General features: G+C 30.9%; 1 protein-coding gene across 1 annotated transcript in view; it reads right to left on the reverse strand.

Annotated features, from left to right (window-relative positions):
* Positions 1–8,170: 8,170 nt before the first annotated feature.
* The window catches only part of LOC134723299 (histone acetyltransferase KAT2A-like), a 29,306-nt gene continuing 18,305 nt past the window's right edge, over positions 8,171–19,171 (reverse strand). Inside the window, exons 7-17 of the mRNA XM_063586921.1 lie at positions 19,003–19,109; positions 17,304–17,462; positions 16,652–16,794; positions 15,552–15,760; positions 15,005–15,131; positions 13,921–14,031; positions 13,375–13,518; positions 12,860–13,008; positions 11,752–11,818; positions 10,059–10,143; positions 8,171–8,719 (exon numbers count right to left, since the gene is read on the reverse strand). Of these exons, the coding sequence (XP_063442991.1) occupies positions 8,523–8,719; positions 10,059–10,143; positions 11,752–11,818; positions 12,860–13,008; positions 13,375–13,518; positions 13,921–14,031; positions 15,005–15,131; positions 15,552–15,760; positions 16,652–16,794; positions 17,304–17,462; positions 19,003–19,109 (1,498 nt within the window). The 3' untranslated portion in view covers positions 8,171–8,522. The remainder of the gene's footprint in view (positions 8,720–10,058; positions 10,144–11,751; positions 11,819–12,859; positions 13,009–13,374; positions 13,519–13,920; positions 14,032–15,004; positions 15,132–15,551; positions 15,761–16,651; positions 16,795–17,303; positions 17,463–19,002; positions 19,110–19,171) is intronic.

A 19,171-nucleotide genomic window follows, 5' to 3' on the forward strand; every position in this document is an offset into this window, starting at 1 on the left:
CGGCATATCAAAGAACCCCAATTATTTAATTTTTGATGAAATCAAACAAAGTTTAATTTTGGATCCTTTGGGCCCCTTATTCCTAAACTGTTGGGACCAAAACTCCCAAAATCAATACCAACCTTCATATATGGTCATAAACCTTGTGTTTAAATTTCATAGATTTCTATTTACTCATACTAAAGTTATGGTGCGAAAACCAAGAAAAATGCTTATTTGGTTCCCTTTTTGGCCCCTAATTCCTAAACTGTTGGGACCTAGACTCCCAAAATCAATACCAACCTTCCTTTTGTGGTCATAAACATTGTGTCTAAATTTCATTGATTTCTATTTACTTAAACTAAAGTTATTGTGCGAAAACTAAGAATAATGCTTATTTGGGCCTTTTTTTGGCCCCTAATTCCTAAACTGTTGGGACCAAAACTCCCAAAATCAATCCCAACCTTTCTTTTGTGGTCATAAACCTTGTGTCAAAATTTCACAGATTTCAATTAAATTAAACTAAAGTTATAGTGCGAAAACCAAGAAAATGCTTATTTTGGCCCTTTTTGGCCCCTAATTCCTAAACTGTTGGGACCAAAACTCCCAAAATCAATCCCAACCTTTCTTTTGTGGTCATAAACCTTGTGTCAAAATTTCACAGATTTCAATTAAATTAAACTAAAGTTATAGTGCGAAAACCAAGAAAATGCTTATTTTGGCCCTTTTTGGCCCCTAATTCCTAAAATGTTGGGACCAAAACTCCAAAAAATCAATCCCAACCTTTCTTTTGTGGTCATAAACCTTGTGTTCAAATTTCATAGATGTCTATTCACTTTTACTAAAGTTAGAGTGCGAAAACTAAAAGTATTCGGACGACGACGACGACGACACAGACGACGACGACGACAGATGTGATAGCAATATACGACGAATTTTTTTTCAAATTTTGCGGTCGTATAAAAATGGTCTCCAAAAATAGCCCAAATGTTACGCTTAATTCACTAAAACACCACCAATCAATCAATCTATTTTGACATGCATTATTATTGATGTGGTTATGTCTAGAAAGGAGTAAGTCCAGTAAGACCCCTTTTTGCCCCCAAAATATAGCAGTTTTACAAAGTTGTTAAAATGTAAACTTTTAGTTATTTATTACACAGTAGAATGCTTCTGTTACATAAATATGGGCTGTTTTTTGACATAACAATGCACATTTATAGGGTACTAGCACCATAAAAGCATGCTAAATTACTGAAATCTTCACAATTCTAGCATTTAAGTTAAATTTCATCCTTAATATTAAAATGTAAGTTGTATTCTATAATAATACATAACATATATAAATGATGAGGATGAACACGGATTCGGTCACTCTCATTTTTGACAAAAAACATCTGAAAAGTGACATTTTTCGGCATATTTGGTAGATTTTTAAAATTTGAGCTTGAATCGGATCGTTTTTAATGACTAAATCCGTTTAAATCTTTCACATAAACTAATTGATTTAAATGAAATAGACACTTAACTGTTTAAAAATTGGTCAAAATCTTTCGTCAGATAAACATGAAATTTGAGGCCAAAATTGGTCCTTACCGGACCTACTTCTTTTGTAATTGTAATTCTAATGTTTCTTGTATTTTTATTTTATTAAACAGGAAAATGACCATATAATTGATATTCATGTCAACACCGTGAGTGCTGACTAATGGGCTGGTAATACACTCGGGGACGATACGTCCACCAGCAATGGCATCGACCCAGTGGTGTAACATAAAACAGTTATCAAAGGTACCAGGATTATAATTTAATACGCCGAGTTTCCTCTACAATTTATGGTGACGCTAATATAAAAATAGTTATAAATCTAAACAAGTACAAAGTACCAATGGTTTTTCATTTTAATTAATTTAAGATCCAAGGGCCAATTTTTGAAAACTGATTTGAAAGCCAAATATGAAGGATATGTACAGTGCTTAAATTTGATCTTTGCATGTTATCGCATATCCTCTAAAGGTACAGATAAAAAGAATGAGGACTGTTGCAAATGTTTTGATAATCGAGAGGAAGTTATAGAAGATTTAGTCTTAAGAAATCCTGGGATTAATATATAAATTACCTCATTTCATTAAAAGAACTTTAAAATCACAGATAAAAAGAATGAGGACTGTTGCAAATGTTTTGATAATCGAGAGGAAGTTATAGAAGATTTAGTCTTAAGAAATCCTGGGATTAATATATAAATTACCTCATTTCATTAAAAGAACTTTAAAATCACATATACATGTATATCAAAAGAAAATGAATAATACTCCACAGTTTGAATATTTTTTGTTGGAAAAGGTAAAAAGAAAATAACGAAACAACAGAAACAATGACGGAACATCAAAAAGAAACATCAAGGCAACATCCATAGAAACGCACTTTTAGATAATAACTGCCATATTCTTTGTTTGTTACAGGACATTTTAAGAAAAAAATGGTTGGTACAATCTGGAATGATGGCTAACCAAACCTCCCGCTTAACATTCAAACACAGGTTGGACGATCGTTTGCTTCACAATTTGTCAAGCATCAATATCTAGCATTTTTAAACAACAGTGTAAAATGTACGTAAAAGATATTTTTATGTTGTTTTTTGTTTCTGCAGAAAAAAACTTTGGGAAAGACAACAGTTCAACACATGGATTGATTTAAATTTTTGAAAATTAACACATTGAATATTTTTTTGTACTCAAACAAACTTCCTTCATAACACCTCAACAGAGGATTAATTACGAGAGTCGAAGATAAATGGACTTTGTACAAGTTAATTTTACTGATTCTAACAGAAATTTAACATATAAACTTGCATTTAGTTTGTTTTGTGTCAATAACTTTTTCAGTAATTCAAGATTTGTATTTAAAGTTCACGATGACAATAATATAAACATTATTTATTCAACGTTTTTGGCAGAAGTAAAACAAAAACAAGTTATTCTTTAAATACTAAGGCTTTCCTACTTCAGGCATAGATTACCTTAGCTGTATTTGGCAAAACTTTTAGGAATTTTGGTCCTCAATGCTCTTCAACTTCGTACTTTATTTGGCATTTTCAATTTTTTTTTATTCGAGCGTCACTGATGAGTCTTTTTTAGACGAACGCGCGTCTGGCGTATATACTAAATTTAGTTCTGGTATCTATGATGAGCTTATTTACCGTTGTTAGGAATGCTGTTAACATATTTAAACATCACTTTACGACACAGAACAAAATATGATACATCTATATTGGAGTCAAAAAATTTTCTTCCATACTGTAAAGGGGAAAATCCCTCCACAAAGGCCATCGAATTCATATCAATTAATTATAAAATAAAAAAAAGCTTGATATGGTTAGAAGATGTGAATGGCAGTGGATTTCTACAAAGGATTTCAAATAATGAAATGCACCAGCCAAGATGGTATGATTTGGCATTACAAACAATAATGAGGAACTTTATATTTATCATTCTGCGTGTTACTGATACACATAAAAGTCCTTATAAACGTTACTAGTATATAATTACATTAGATGCATGTCTCATTATAACACGTTATTCTGATTGGCTAACTTCACATCACATGTTATTCTGTAAGCAATTGCATCATTCAATAAAACTTATCATTCATGATGACACGAGGTCCCACAATAAAGTGCACAGGTGAATTAAACAAAAACTTGATAGAAATCGGGTTTTAAAGATCATAGCTAAAAAATGTAATTATAAGTATTGAATGCTTCTTTTTGTAACTTTATAGGGTTGTAAAAGCGTTGACCGTGCGTACATTTTTAAAATGTACTTCGGTCAACGCTTTTACACCCCAATAAATTTACAAAGAGAAGCATTCAATTCTTAAATAACCGGTTATGCCGAATGCTTGACAAAACCTATTTACGTGTTATTACATGTAACACCTTTTTCATTAGCAATAAAAATGCTTCCTGTGTTCTTATAAGGAAGACTTCATTATTAAGCCTCTAAAGAAACAAGAGGCTCTCAAGAGCCTGAATCGCTCACCTTAATTTTTTTGGTTAAATCTCTCATCTATTCAATGATTATTTTGGCTTTTCAATTTATTTAAATGTTCTTTGAATCGTCCTATTTTCTTCAAAAGCAAAAAAAAAAATCATTTTCTCCCATGTTCTATTTTAGCCATAGGAGCTATGTTTCTTGACATACAAGGAAATGAAATATAAAATGTATACTAGATACTCTGAAACTCATTTAGCCTAAGTTTGGCTGAAATTGATACAGCAGTTTCAAAGGAGAAGATTTTTTAAAGTAAGTCAACATGATGAACAAATTGTGAAAAAAAGTCTTTAAAGGGCAATAACTCCTTAAGGGGTCAATTGACAATTTTGATCAAATTGACTTATTTGTAGATCTTACTTTGCTTAACATTTTTGCCATTAATAGTTTATCTGTATCTATAATAATATTCAAGATAATAACCAAAAACTGCAAAATTTCTTTAAAATCATCAATTCAGGGACATTATACCTGAAAAACCAGTTATCCAGTTCGGCTGAAAATTTCAGGACAGGTAGACCTTGACCTTATAAATACTTTGACTTCTTGTCTTATTTGCTCTAAATGCTGGAGTTTTTGAGATATAAGCCAAAAACTGCATTTTACCCTGTGTTCTATTTTTAGCCATGACGGCCATGTTTTTTGACGAAATAAAAAATAAAGCACAAACTTTATTTTAAACACCCTACTGATCATTCAGTTGAAGTTTGGTTGAATTTGGTTGAGTAGTTTTAGAGGAGAAGATTTTTTAAAGTTAGCAAATATGATGAACAAATTGTGAAAAATTGTCATTAAAGGACAATAACCCCTTAAGGGATCAATTGACAATTTTGGTCATATTAACTTATTTGTAGATCTTACTTTGCTGATCATTTTTGCTGTTTACAGTTTATCTTTATCTATAATAATAAAAATCGAAGCTCACACTTTGTGCAGGATAATCTAAGGAACAATCCTGCTAAGTTTCATCCAAATCCATTCAGTAGTTTCAGAGGAGAAGATTTTTTAAAGTTAGCAAATATGATGAACAAATTGTGAAAAATTGTCATTAAGGGGTCAATTGACAATTTTGGTCACATTAACTTATTTGTAGATCTTACTTTGCTGATCATTTTTGCTGTTTACAGTTTATCTTTATCTATAATAATATTCAAGATAATGACCAAAAACTGCAAAATTTCCTTAAAATTACCAATTAAGTGGCAGCAACCCAACAATGGGTTGTTTGATTCATCTGAAAATTTCAGGGCTGATAGATCTTGACCTTATGAACATTTTTGCTCTAAATGCTTTCGATTTTGAGATATAAGCCAAAAACTGCATTTGACCACTATGTTCTATTTTAAGTAATGGCGGCCATGTTTTTTGACGGATCAAAAATCGAAGCTCACACTTTGTGCAGGATAATCTAAGGAACAATCGTGCTAAGTTTCATCCAAATCCATTCAGTAGTTTCAGAGGAGAAGATTTTTTAAAGTTAGCAAATATGATGAACAAATTGTGAAAAATTTTCATTAAAGGACAATAACACCTTAAGGGGTCAATTGACAATTTTGGTCATATTAACTTATTTGTAGATCTTACTTTGCTGATCATTTTTGCTGTTTACAGTTTATCTTTATCTATAATAATATTCAAGATAATGACCAAAAACTGCAAAATTTCCTTAAAATTACCAATTAAGTGGCAGGAACCCAACAATGGTTTGTTTGATTCATCTGAAAATTTCAGGGCTGATAGATCGTGACCTAATGAACATTCTTACCGCATGTCAGATTTGCTCCTAATGCTTTCGTTTTTGAGATATAAGCCAAAAACTGCATTTGACCCCTATGTTCTATTTTAAGTAACGGCGGCCATGTTTTTTGACGGATCAAAAATCAAAGCACACACTTTGTGCAGGATAATCTAAGGAACAATCATGCGAAGTTTCATTTAAATCCATTCAGTAGTTTTAGAGGAGAATATGTTTGAAAAATTGTTAACGAAGACAGACGACGACGACGACGACGGACGCCAAGTGATGAGAAAAGCTCACATGGCCTTTTTGGCCAGGTGAGCTAAAAAGGAAAAGAATCTGGCCTTATCCTAATGGTAAACGGACAGAAAGTCACAGGACAAAAAGTCACAAATAATCTGTTGATAATTGTTTGAACATATAAGAGAAATATCTTGAAATATTTACTAAAGTTTAGGAAATGTGTAATTATTTTTGAAAAATGAAGATTTATTTAATTTTGATAACACAAAAGAAAGATTTCGAGGCACCATGGAGCCCATTAAGTGCCAAGTCACTTTGACTTTTTGTTTTTTTAACAATTTTTCCACCATCTTCAATATTTTTTTGATAAATTTTGTTCACAAAGTTTATATACAATTGTTCAAGAAAAGTTCAAACTGAATATTTTTGTAGAAATAAGCCTTTTTTATTCAAAGAAAATAATCAGAAAAAATGAATTGTCACTTTTTGTCCTGTGACTTTTTGTTTGTGACTTTTTGTCCTGTGACTTTCTGTACTACATTCATCCTTAATTCCCTTTCATCTGTTTAGATGTTGTCTTTTCACTGAACAACTAAAAGATTGGTGACGATGTTGGCTGCACCGATCTCAATGAACTTTAAAATAAGGGATTCCAAATTTACAATTCAGTCATAACTGGATTAACATATAGAAGTTGAAAATGAAATGAGGGTTGGTTTAGAACTAAATTTTATTACAAAAGATGTCAATATTCTCACTGTTAACTTTCCATATCTTTTCGCAACATTACAGCTGCAAATTCATATACTAGTTCTATATGGAGTATACATCTCCCAAGTTGATACAATATTCGAGAGTTTGTGTTGTGTATCATTATTTTCTTGATAGAGTGTTACTGTTTCAAGGCAGCTATTGCATGGTTATGTTGAAGTCATCCCTTACAAACTTTAACAGATGCTATAATGCTTTGATGTTAAAGATGACCCCCTGATATTTTCAATTTGTTATATCACAGTTTTTTCACCTTTTCCTTCATTGTCCAATAAATCACCTGCAAAACCAGGTTCAACCCACCATTTTTTACTTAAAATGTCCTGTACCAAGTCAGGAAAATGGCTATTGTTATATCATAGTTTGTTTCTGTGTGTTATATTTTAGTGCTGTGTTTCTGTTGTGTCATAGTTCTCCTCTTATATTTGATGTGTTTCCCTCTGTTTTAGTTTGTAACCCCGATTTATTTTTTCTCAATCAATTTATGAATTTCGAACAGAGGTATACTACTGTTTATTTTTCCAGGCTCATTTTTTCAATTGTTACTTTCATATCTTCTCTGTCTTCTTATGAGTAAGTATGATGCTATTTTGTATAGAAAACAATGATTTTTTTTTATAAAAACCATTCCAACATAATGGAATTATAACAGACAAGAATGTGTCCAAAGTACATGGATGTCCTACTTGCACTTTCATTTTCCATGTTCAATGAACTGTGAAATTGAGGGGGAAAATCTAATTTGGAATCATACCATAGGGAACATTTGTACTAAGTTTCATGTTGATCGAACATTAACTACATCAAAAACTACCTTGACCAAAAACTTTAACCTGAAACCCACACTTTCATTTTCTATGTTCAGTGGGCCGTGAAATTGGGATCAAAGGTCTTATTTGGCTTTTGAATAAGAAAGATCATATCATAAGAACCATGTGTACTAAGTTTCAAGTTGATTGGACTGCAGCTTCATCAAAAACTACCTTGACCAAAAACTTTAACCTGAAGCGGGACAGACAGAGGGACGGACAGACGGATGGACTAACTGACGAACGGTACGGTATGACAGACGAACGAACAGATGGACCCACAGACCAGAAAACATAATGCCCCTCTACCTTCGTAGGTGGGGTATAAAAATAAACAAAAATAACTCTATATTAAGTGTTGATTGCATCATATCCTTTGACAAATATTTCTGACATTTTCAGGACCATAACAAACAATGAATCAAAAGGTAGGTTTGTCTAGTTTGTAAACACAAATGAAAGGCAGAGTTTTTACAGCTACTGGAAAGTCAGGTTATGTTGCACATGGCAAAAAGCTTTCTACAAATGGAACCAACTGATTCAGAACAGCTTTTAACTAGGAGAAATATAACACCACATATGCTTTTTTTCTTTATTAGACAAGTTTATACAGTAACATAACATCGTTTTACATTATCATCAATAACATAAACATCCTTTATTGCAGATCCAGTAAAATAGTCATTCTGTAGCATTGTTTGAGACTGATATATACTAACAGAAACATTCAGGTAAAATAGTCATGATCATTGTCCTTTTGTATCATTGTTTGAGACTGGTATATACTAACAGGAACATAGAAATATCATTCAATTAGTTTTCTACAATTTATTTCCTTGTACTCAAATCAGATGACCATGTTCACATCAGAAATAACTTGATTTTATAAAAATCTTGTGTTTTTCCATCCACTAAATTTCTAAAATTCTTTCATGTTTTCTCTCCTAGTCCAGCATCTTTCCATTTTGTTTGGAAGAACTTTTCTGTTACATTTGCACACTTATAATACTCTGTATCCGGTTTATTGTAAGATCGACAGTTAGTAAAAATTCTGTTTATATCTGCCATGAATAATTTCTTATGACAATAGTACCGATTCTTTATTCTATCTCCCATGGTTTTCAAATCTAAAAATAAATAAAGAATGTTTCAATACTTTTTTGGTATAGATTAACGGTGTAGAAAACAAAATTGAGTACAATAAACAAGTATTATTATATACATTAAGTCATTAAATTTATTCGTTCAGTGTATGTTTTTTTTACTTGTTTTTGTTAATATGTCTTTTGATTGAGTTAGGCCATTTCAACTAATATTTTATAGTGCGTCTTTCTATGTTAATTCACACTATTATTTCAGAATAGAGTGAAAGTTGGTGCATATTAAAATGTTTATACTGGCTGCATTTGTATGCACCTGTCGTAATTCAGGAACCTGTTCAGTGTTTGTTGTTTGTTTATGTGGTTCATAAGTGTTTCTCATTTCTAGATTTTTATATAGACTAAACCAGTGGTTTTCCTGTTTGAATTATTTTACACTAGTAATTTTTGGGCCCTTTGTAGCTTGCTATTCAGTGGGAGCCAAGGCTCCATGTTGAAGGCTGTATTTGACTTATACCGGGTAATTGTTTACTTTTACAAATTGTGACTTAAATGGAGAGGTGTTTCATTGGCACTCATTCCACATTTTCTTATATCTATTAGTTTAACAGTGTGTAAGCCTTCAAATAACATCATACTAAATAAAAATAATTCTTTTATTCAGTTAAAACAATATATATAAACAACTTTAAACTTTTCCACCTTTCTAACTTCACATTATTTCTAAGCTCTGCATTCAAACACAAATTTGTTCCCATAAGATGGCAATTTATTATCACCTAAAGTGGCACTTATATTTATATGGAGTAGGACAGCACTTATAGAAATGTCTAACATCATTTACAGATACTAATAGAATTTTATGTTGACAGATCACATGTACATCTTCCAAAATTCTATACATTGAATATAGTTAAAGAGTTTCAAGGAATACATGTATCACTGAACCATGCAATGTGTTGGATGTCAGGTGAACCCTGAAATGATACTGTATACAAAATGCATTAAAAACTAAAAATCACATAATAAAAAACATTTTTTAATCAATCACTTAGACCATTGAAATGGGGTCAATGACATAATTCAGACAAAAACTTCAGACCATATAGGATCTGTATATTATCAGACATAGCATATCCAGTTCTTCTACCTTCTGTAATCTAAACTATAAACCAAAGGCTATAGCACCCAAATTAGCATCCCTATGCCTCACATTCTTGAAATTTGTGCAGGCCAGACAAAGATCAAGGGATTAGTAACAGGAGTAGAAATAGAATGAATATTATACTATCTAATAAAACAATAAACCTGGATAGCTAAATGCAATGAAATAGTTTGGCAATATCTACTTTATAGTGTAACTTACCCATGGGGAATTTTATGTGTTCATAATAGTCTGGGGCTTCATTCTTCTCCACAGGTTTTAAGAATGGCCAGGCACTGGAATGAGCCTACAAAATATTTTAATATTGTATTAGATTACAAACACAATATTATGTAACTATGTAAAACGCAGCCACTTGGGTCTTATCAAAAAGTTATGACTTTGGGTAAAATAAAGTAAGTCGCCCAAGTTATCATAATTTGATTGTTCAAATACTGTTCTTAATATATATCAAGTTTGCAGATACAATGTACAAAATATCACAAATAAACAACTACAATTCTAATGCAATAATGATTGTAATGTTCATTTTGATTGGATAACATCACCAATTTTCAAAGCATCAATTCACAATTGATGCTCTGAAAAGTATGTGCAAGTGCAGACGACGTATGCCAGATTTTAAATGTATGTTTTGACGAAGTTATCTGTCAGTTTCATAAGAATAGAGATTACAATATCGTATTTCATCTATGGCACATCAATTGGTGGTTTGATGATCGCAAATACCCGTTTACTGGCTCCACTTACCCGTCGCCAGTAAACTTAATTTGCCACAATCACCAATTGATGCTGTCGGAGCATAAAATACAATACATTTATCTCCTAAATGTCCATGATGTACTTGAATGATAAACATACTGAGAACCCAAAGTAATGCAAGCATTATATATATGTTGTCATGGCTACCCTTGTGGTCAAGGACAAGTTGCCCTTATTTACCGTTAGAAATAGACCTACTACTATTAGCTTCAGACTTTTATTTCATTTTATAATATCTTTTCAATGTTTGACATGATTAAGACAAGCAAATTGAGAGTTTTCTGTTATTTTAATTTTAAATGTTATTGGAAGATAAGCTTGCAGACTTTATTCTTGAAATCAAAATGCTACTCAAAGCAGTATTGAGTTGTGTAATAAAGTGTCAGCTAAAGTATACATGTCAAATGTTAGGTCTTATGGTAATTAAAAACTGGCATTAAAGAGGAGGTGCTTCCAATTAAAACTTCACCAGTTGAAGATCATTTTAGTATTGTACCAGTACTCTTACTTAGTAAACATAACATAACTAATAACATAAATACTTGAAAAAAAGCAAATATGCTTATCAATGCACAAAAAACCTGGGTATTCCAACACCCTGCCTAATCTGACATTTTTTTTCTGGCCCCCCAGTGTGTCAAGGATGTACTTAGACTTAGGTGAGGTTTTGGAATTTGTGTCAAATGTTCGGACTTCTTGTTTTATTTCCATACAATACAATGTAAAATATTTTGCCCCATAACACCCATTTATTTTTTCATATCAGACTTTTTTAAAATAGCTCATGAAAGGTCATTTACCAAAATTTTAAAAAAGATTCTTAATTTTCTTTCTTTTGTTTAGAGACCTTAAAATACCAATGCAAATATAAGGTAAAAGTCTGAGTCATCTTTTTCCCGCCATATTTTAAATCTCAAATATCTCGAAAAGGAGTTCCATGACCTATCAATATTTTTAGCTTATTTTTATCGTTAATTGATGCTCTACCTGCTTATAGTATCAATTTTAACTTCTTAATTTATAAATTTTTACCTAACCTCACCAAAGTACATCCTTAATTAACACACTGTATTTACATAAAACATTATACAAATTACATAATACATATTAACATTAAATGCAGTTAACTTACTCTGACTTGATTTAACATTGTTTTCAACACTGTTAACAGCTGGTCAGGGTCCATTGGTGGCTCTGGGCTAAAATAAAATAGTTCCATAAAATTACTTATTTGCTAATTACATCTAACTTTAAAGGTCTACTGATACATCTGACGTTATCTGCTATTGCTGTTGATTACTTATATGAGCAAATTTTATACTTTGATAATAAAAATAAATGGCTGTGTTATACCGTAACGCATAATTTACACCCTTGTTTTATTGTTTTTTTACATGAATAATTATTACAGCATTAATTATTTGTTATGATGTTAACTCTGTAATCGGTGGCTTCAGCTGATTTTCTGCTCTTAGGTCAGGTGGTTGTCTTTTTGACACATTCCCTATTTCCATTCTCAATCTTAAATATATAATACTGTTTGATATGCATCATTATCGCTATTTTGTGCATTTTTCCTTTGATTTTTTTTTTTGTGATAATTTTTCATATCTTGCTACCCACTTGAGATGGATGATTATCGCTGGAAACAAAGGAGGCACATGATGTTGCTAATGAAATTGCCATGAAATTGCCAACATTCTCATAGGTTTAAAAGCGATAAATAGATTATCATTTAACAGGCTATTATTTAAACTTGAATTATTTTTAATTATGGAATTTGCTTGATTTATTGTTATTGAAATTTTTAATAAATTCCATGTTTATTCTGTACTGAAATGTTCTGTGCTGCGCACAACACTTTCCATTACAGAGAAAATAGTATATTTTCAATAGAATGCACTGTGCGGCGCACGACACTATCTAACCAAAATACATTGTATGGAAAGTGTTATTAACCGCTCAAAAGATTATGATACCAAATAAACATGGAATTTATTAAAAAAATTAAACACAAGAGATTATGCAAATTCCATAATTGAAAATAATTCCAAGTTCAAATAATAGCCTGTTATTTGTCATCTTAACTCAATTGCATTTTTCGCTTTCACCGTACTGGCTCAAGCGAGAAAATCAATCTCATTGAGATGATCAAAGATAATCTATAATTATCAAATCAGTCATTTTCAAAGTTTTAGTGAAAATTAGCAAGGTCAACACTTTGCTAGAACAAAATATACTTTTCTTCGGGTGTAGCTTTCCATCCCATTTCCTGTAGACCAGGTATACTTTCTATAGGGATCTGTCTTACACCTTCTTTAAAACACTTCAGACCAGGGTACACTTTCTCCATCTGTTTCTGTTTTCTTTCTATTATCTTTTTCACAATCTGTTAACATTGCATAAATAGCTAGTACCAACACATGCTCTCATGTTTTTAATAACTTAATAGAATAATTCTGATTTAATAGTAACAGGAAAAGTTTAGTTTTGAAATATCTTTAAATACATGTTAATTCTAAGAATTTTAACAATAAAAGTTGTTAAAAACTTGAAACTTAATTTTAGGCACAGAATAATATTTGTCATCTTGTATTTACATTCACAAAGGAGAAGGTATGATAAGCTATCGAATTGGCCCCCTATTTTAGAGAAAAATTAAAGACAATATTTGGATAATAAATCAAGTTCTTCTATAATTAAACATATAAATCTAAAAAGTTGAAGAAAATGTAAACAAAAAATTTATGGATACCTCTTTCTGTTTTCTGATAACACTAGAAAAGTTTGTATAACATATTTTGGGATTTAGTTCACATCCCATTAAGGTGGCTCCTTCATAATCCTTTATGTAACCTAAATATGCAGATTTTGGTAGCTTAATCTCTTTTGAAAATCCCTGAAATAATAAATTATACTTTTATTATAATTTATTTATAATATATTTGAATATACATATGTAGAAGTTTTGTGGCATTATGTATTGTGTTTCAGTCTCAATACATTTGGTCAAGGCAAACTTAAGTAAGAGTACAGAAACAAAAAATTTGGCAATTTTTCCTTTGTTAAGGGATATAACTCTAGAAAAGTAAAAGCGATCTCACCCAAATTCAAACTTGATCTGTGTTTTGTGTTAAAAAGCATTGTGTATAAGTTTAATTTATAGCATTTGGTTATGGCAAACTAAAGTTAGAGGAGGGAAACCAATTTCAGGATGTACGTACGAACGCACAAACCAACAAGGGTACACTATATGCCACCTCCACTACGGTGATTGCATAAAAAATTGTAACCAACTTACCTGTTTCTTGAAGTATCCTATAGCGTACTCATCAGCAAACGTGAGGAAATGTATAATACTGTGTTTAAGGTGGTAGTCTTTTAAATGATTCATCATATGTGTGCCATATCCCTAAAATAAATAAACTTTACATTAAAATCTACAAAAACATCTCAAAACTTTCAACTTGAAAATAATATAACTTTAAAAGACTATATTGTTTTAACCAAACACTGACTAAGTTTGAGCAGTACTATTGAAATAGGATTGAGTAAAGTCACAAAATTATTAGTCAAACATTGGTTTTAACTTTGGCTTATATATCATAAAATCATTTATACCAATATACACATATTTCATCATATTAACTTAGTCCGTTATAGAGCTCACCAGAGCTCATGTTTTCTTGTTATTATGTATATATATGCTGACTCTAAATAAAATTTACTTACTTACTTACTTACTTTTATTAGACAATAATGAGATATTCAAAATATACACAAGAAAATAATGAGAAAGTCAAAATATACAAAAGACAATAATGAGAAAGTCAAACTTTTCAGTAGATTTTGAAAATTCTTCTGATCAATTAAATTTCTTTCTTTTTCTCTGTTTCTTTTTTCTTGACCTGAACACTGCGATAGGAAGCTGTTCAGTGAGTAATCTCTCAATCTTCTGACTTAATTAATTTATGAAATCATAGTTTTTCTTAATTCATGCAAGGTGTAGCTCATTAGATCCAATTCAAGCAATAGAATAACAATCCAATTCAAGCAACAAAATTTATTGACATGTTATCTGCTACTTCTATCTTTCATATCTCATCATATTAAAGTCTACAAATAAAGGATTATCTTGGGTAAAACACACCCATTACTATGTAAAACTAATAATCTCATACTACTGTGGATTCATTATTATTCGTTGGATACCAATTTTTTGTGGATTTCGTGGGTTCAGGTGAACCACGAAATTTAATGTACAACGCATGACAAATATTCTGTAGGATTGTATGCAAACCTTGGCAAAACCACGAAATAAAATAAAAATTATATCCACGAAAATAAATGAATCCACAGTAACTAATTTCATCATTTTATGATACCTTCACTTGTTCATTTGATGTTACTGCACAAAACACAATCTCTGTAAAACCTTGAGATGGAAACATCCTGAAACAAATCCCTCCAATAACCTTCATATCCTTGATTAAAGCCAAACATTTATGTTTCCTGAAAAGACAATTATTAAATAATTAGAAGTGTGTTCAAACTATTAAATCAAAATTCCTTCATAAGTAATTTTCAATGCTTTCGGTTTCTTTTCCATTTCTTATAGACGTTTTTTATAAGAATTCTAAAATAAGATTATATATCATCATACTCTTTGAAATTTAAGGTCTTAAAATAAAGTGCAATTCAAAGTTTCTATGACAGTGATGTATATTCAAGAGTGCTTGAACAATATTTTTATAATGCTGTTGTAAGCTCTCCATATTTTCAAATAATTCACAACTCATGTCTATAATTTAAAGTCACCTATTAATGCCAAAAAAATAAAAAATAAAATTAATTGTCTGTGACCATTCTTTTTATAAATGGACAGACTGACATAATTTTTCCTTGATAAAAATATAATACAGTAAAACTTACGGATCAAACACCAGTCTTGTAATATATTCTTTGGGCATTCTGGGTAATTGATGTGAGAAGACATTCTGTAACCCAATCAACCATATCAATGTCTGTCGTGTTGGTTTGTGACTCAAACTGTTTCCTACCACATGGAATTCTATAACACCTTTCGATTCCTCTTGTCTAGCAGCCTCGTCTCTGGCAGCATGGGCAGGAAACATGGAGGACTAAACGTAAAACATATTTTTGTATTTATTTTATGATTTTAATGAAATATAATGCCACACATTTTAATAATATCATTCAGTTTAAAAAAGATTACAATTCAGAAACTACTTGGGGTTTTGGGACCAATTCTATGTATGATAACTCTATGAAATTGACCTTGTGCTGAACATTAAAACCTTAAACACACCATTAATTGTATGTGAGCAGCCATGTTTAGTATATAAATTGATACTGTAAATTCAGAAATTCAGAGTTCGCGAAATCTTTTTCCCCCTGGTAGTCCTTGAAGAAAATCTGCTGGTCCTCACTATTAAATCTATTGAAAAATACTAAAATTGTATCAGTCCTACGCAAAATTTTGGTGGTGAAATCCTGAGGACTGACACTTTTCGCAAACTCTGGAAATTATTGCGTGCATATATTATTGCAATTTTGTCATTTAAGACTTAAATGCCTTTACAACTCAGTTGCATTTTTCGCAATAATAAAAACCTCATATTAATTTCTGAATTTACAGAAGTTACATTGGGTTATACACAATATCTAACTCATAAAATTTCACCTAGTCTATAGTATTGATTTTTTTTGTAACTATGATTTTGAAGACAGATTTTCTTAACTTATTCACAAGAGACATTATAAATCAAGGATTCATCTAATTCCAAACTGTTTTATACATCCTTAAATTAAGCACTATCAATTTGTTTATTATTCTGATTTTGTGCATTTTATCGCAATATAAAACATTTCTTCAAATACAGTGTGCTTGTGATTTAATCCTTCTGAAAAAGAATTGGATGTAAGTCAATTTGATAACATGTAAAATATGACAATACCAGGTCAAAAAATAATTATCAAATGATCTTTTAATGTCATAATCAAAAGCTTACATCTGGTCCTAACATTTTTTCAGGTTCTGTAATAGTAGCCACAATCTCAGCCACTACTTCAGGTAATACATCCCCATCTATCCTCCTTCTCTTGACATCCTCTATCGTAAAAGATTCTTCCAATTTTCTTTTTAATTCACTGCCTGAAAGTAAAACATATTTGCTTTCTAATTATATTAAAATATCATACAGCATAATGTCTCAAGTTTTCTTTCTCTACCAAGAAATAAGTACTTCTCACATGGAAGAAAATAGTAGCTTACATACTGTGGATTCATAATTATTTCTGAGATTCTCCTTTTAGTGGATTCTTTGGGTAAAGATAAACCATGAATTTAAATGTTCAACAAAGTTAACATTTTCTTTATGCCTATATTTGCAGGGGAAAAAAATCAAATTTCTACAAATTGTTTTGATCCACAAAAATTGGTATTCAAAGTAATAGGGTGTTTAACTCAATTCAATCAATATCTTTTTCCATGTGATTCATTTTTCTTCATGCTTGATGAGTTTCAATTTCTTTATGAATCATCTATGATAAACTACAAAATATTTCTTCATAAAGGACAGGAAAAGGATATCTTTGACAAGCTTCTTTCTTAAATTTTATAATTCTGCATACCCTAAATGAATAATAAAAAATATGCATTACCACCCGTGTCAGATCTAGAGGATCTTCTCCCTGGTGTAGAGCTAGGAGAAGTGATGGCAGTAAATGTTTCTCCTATGGAAGCTGACTGGGTTGGTAGGGTACCAGATGTTGTGAAACGACTTAGTCCACTCATTCCTGTGGCTTGTGTAGGTGTGGTGGCTGTAAACATAAAATGAACGATTAATCAGAAAGGGAGGATGTCAAAAGAAACTTTAAAAATAGCTGAATAACTATCTGTAAATGATAGAAAATTATGGAATCAAAAAGAAAAAATGCAGTGTCAGAATATATTCTCCTCCTTGAGGCCACACTTAGAAAAAGTTTGGTTTGCCCAAACCCTACCCAAAGGTCGAGACAGTGGGTAGGTAGGTAGGCATTTTCATTTTTTTTTTCAAAAAAATAAATTGAAGTATCAGATGTTTATTAGTCTTCATGCCTATTTGATTAAAAAAAAACTTCTTCAAATCAGGACAATAAAAGAATTTGAGTAGGCAGCTTTTTTTTGGGTGGGTAGCGTTTGGGCAAACAAACCTATTATTTATTTTGGCCTGAATTGTCTAGCCATATAATGTTTAAAAAATCAACATCATTTTACATTTATAATAATTGGATTTAATGTTTCAATATTTCACAATTTAAAAAAAGGTTTTCATGGGTAACGTGTTTTGTTACAATTATTCTTACAAATCAATGTTAGATTCAACTTTAAATAATTCTTGAGAATGCTTAAATCATATACATAACTCGAATGATTTATGCATTAAAAAAGATTTTCCAACTTTGATTTGGAGGCTTTAATAAAATTGAGAAAGGAAATGGTGAATGTGTCAAAGCGACAACCACCTGACCATAGAGCAGACAACAGCAGAAGGCCACCAATGGGTCTTTAATGTAGTGAGAATTCCCACACCCGTAGGTGTCCTTCAGCTGGCCCCTAAAAAATATGCATACTAGTACAGTGATAATGGACGTCATACTAAACTCAAAATTATAATCAAGAAACTAAAGTTAAAAATCATACAAGACTAATGTTAACTTACATTGTAAATACAATGTTAAAATAAAGTATCAAATATTTCTTTGTAAAATGAAAATGTAATATTTGCCAATATTTTTACTGGTTTTCTTTTATAAATATGCCTAAAAATTGACAATTTCTGATGAGTACAAATAACATTGCATCTTAAACTGACCTTGAATTCTTTTAGACCTTACTTCTAAAGGCTCTAGAGCTGCTTGAATTGTGCAATAGCAGAAATATTTAGTACTAGATTATAAAAGGGTTATTTCACTTATCTCCAGGAACATTGTCCCTTGTGGTATACCATATTGAACTCCCAAGATGAAGTAATATGATACTGTCAATTCAGAAATTAATGCAAGGTTTTTATTATTGCGAAAAATGTGACTGAGTTGTAAATGCAATAATTTAAACTCGCATTTTGAAATATTTTATATGAATTTAACAGGATTTTTCTCAAAATCGTAAAAATTAAAATCGCATTAAAGTCTAAAATGACAAAATCGCATTAATAAATGCACGCAATAATTTCTGAATTTACAGCATACAGCACAGAACAATATTTCTCAATATTAGTGTAGCAACTCTAAATTATCATGTGATAATTTCTTACTTATCATGTGATAATTTCTTACTTATCATGTGATAATTTCTTACTATCATGTGATAATTTCTTACGTGTGGTAGGGGGAGAAGTAGCCATGTTTGCAGCATTTTGTGAAAATTCAACATCCCATATTGGTGAGTTAGCACCATAAACTTCTTCTTCTAACATGGAAAGGAATCTACAAAATAAATGAATATTCTATATATAAAATTAATAAAATAGCTGAAATTCAATAAGTTT

Source organism: Mytilus trossulus, chromosome 1 (assembly GCF_036588685.1).
Source record: "Mytilus trossulus isolate FHL-02 chromosome 1, PNRI_Mtr1.1.1.hap1, whole genome shotgun sequence".
Lineage (NCBI taxonomy): Eukaryota > Metazoa > Mollusca > Bivalvia > Mytilida > Mytilidae > Mytilus > Mytilus trossulus.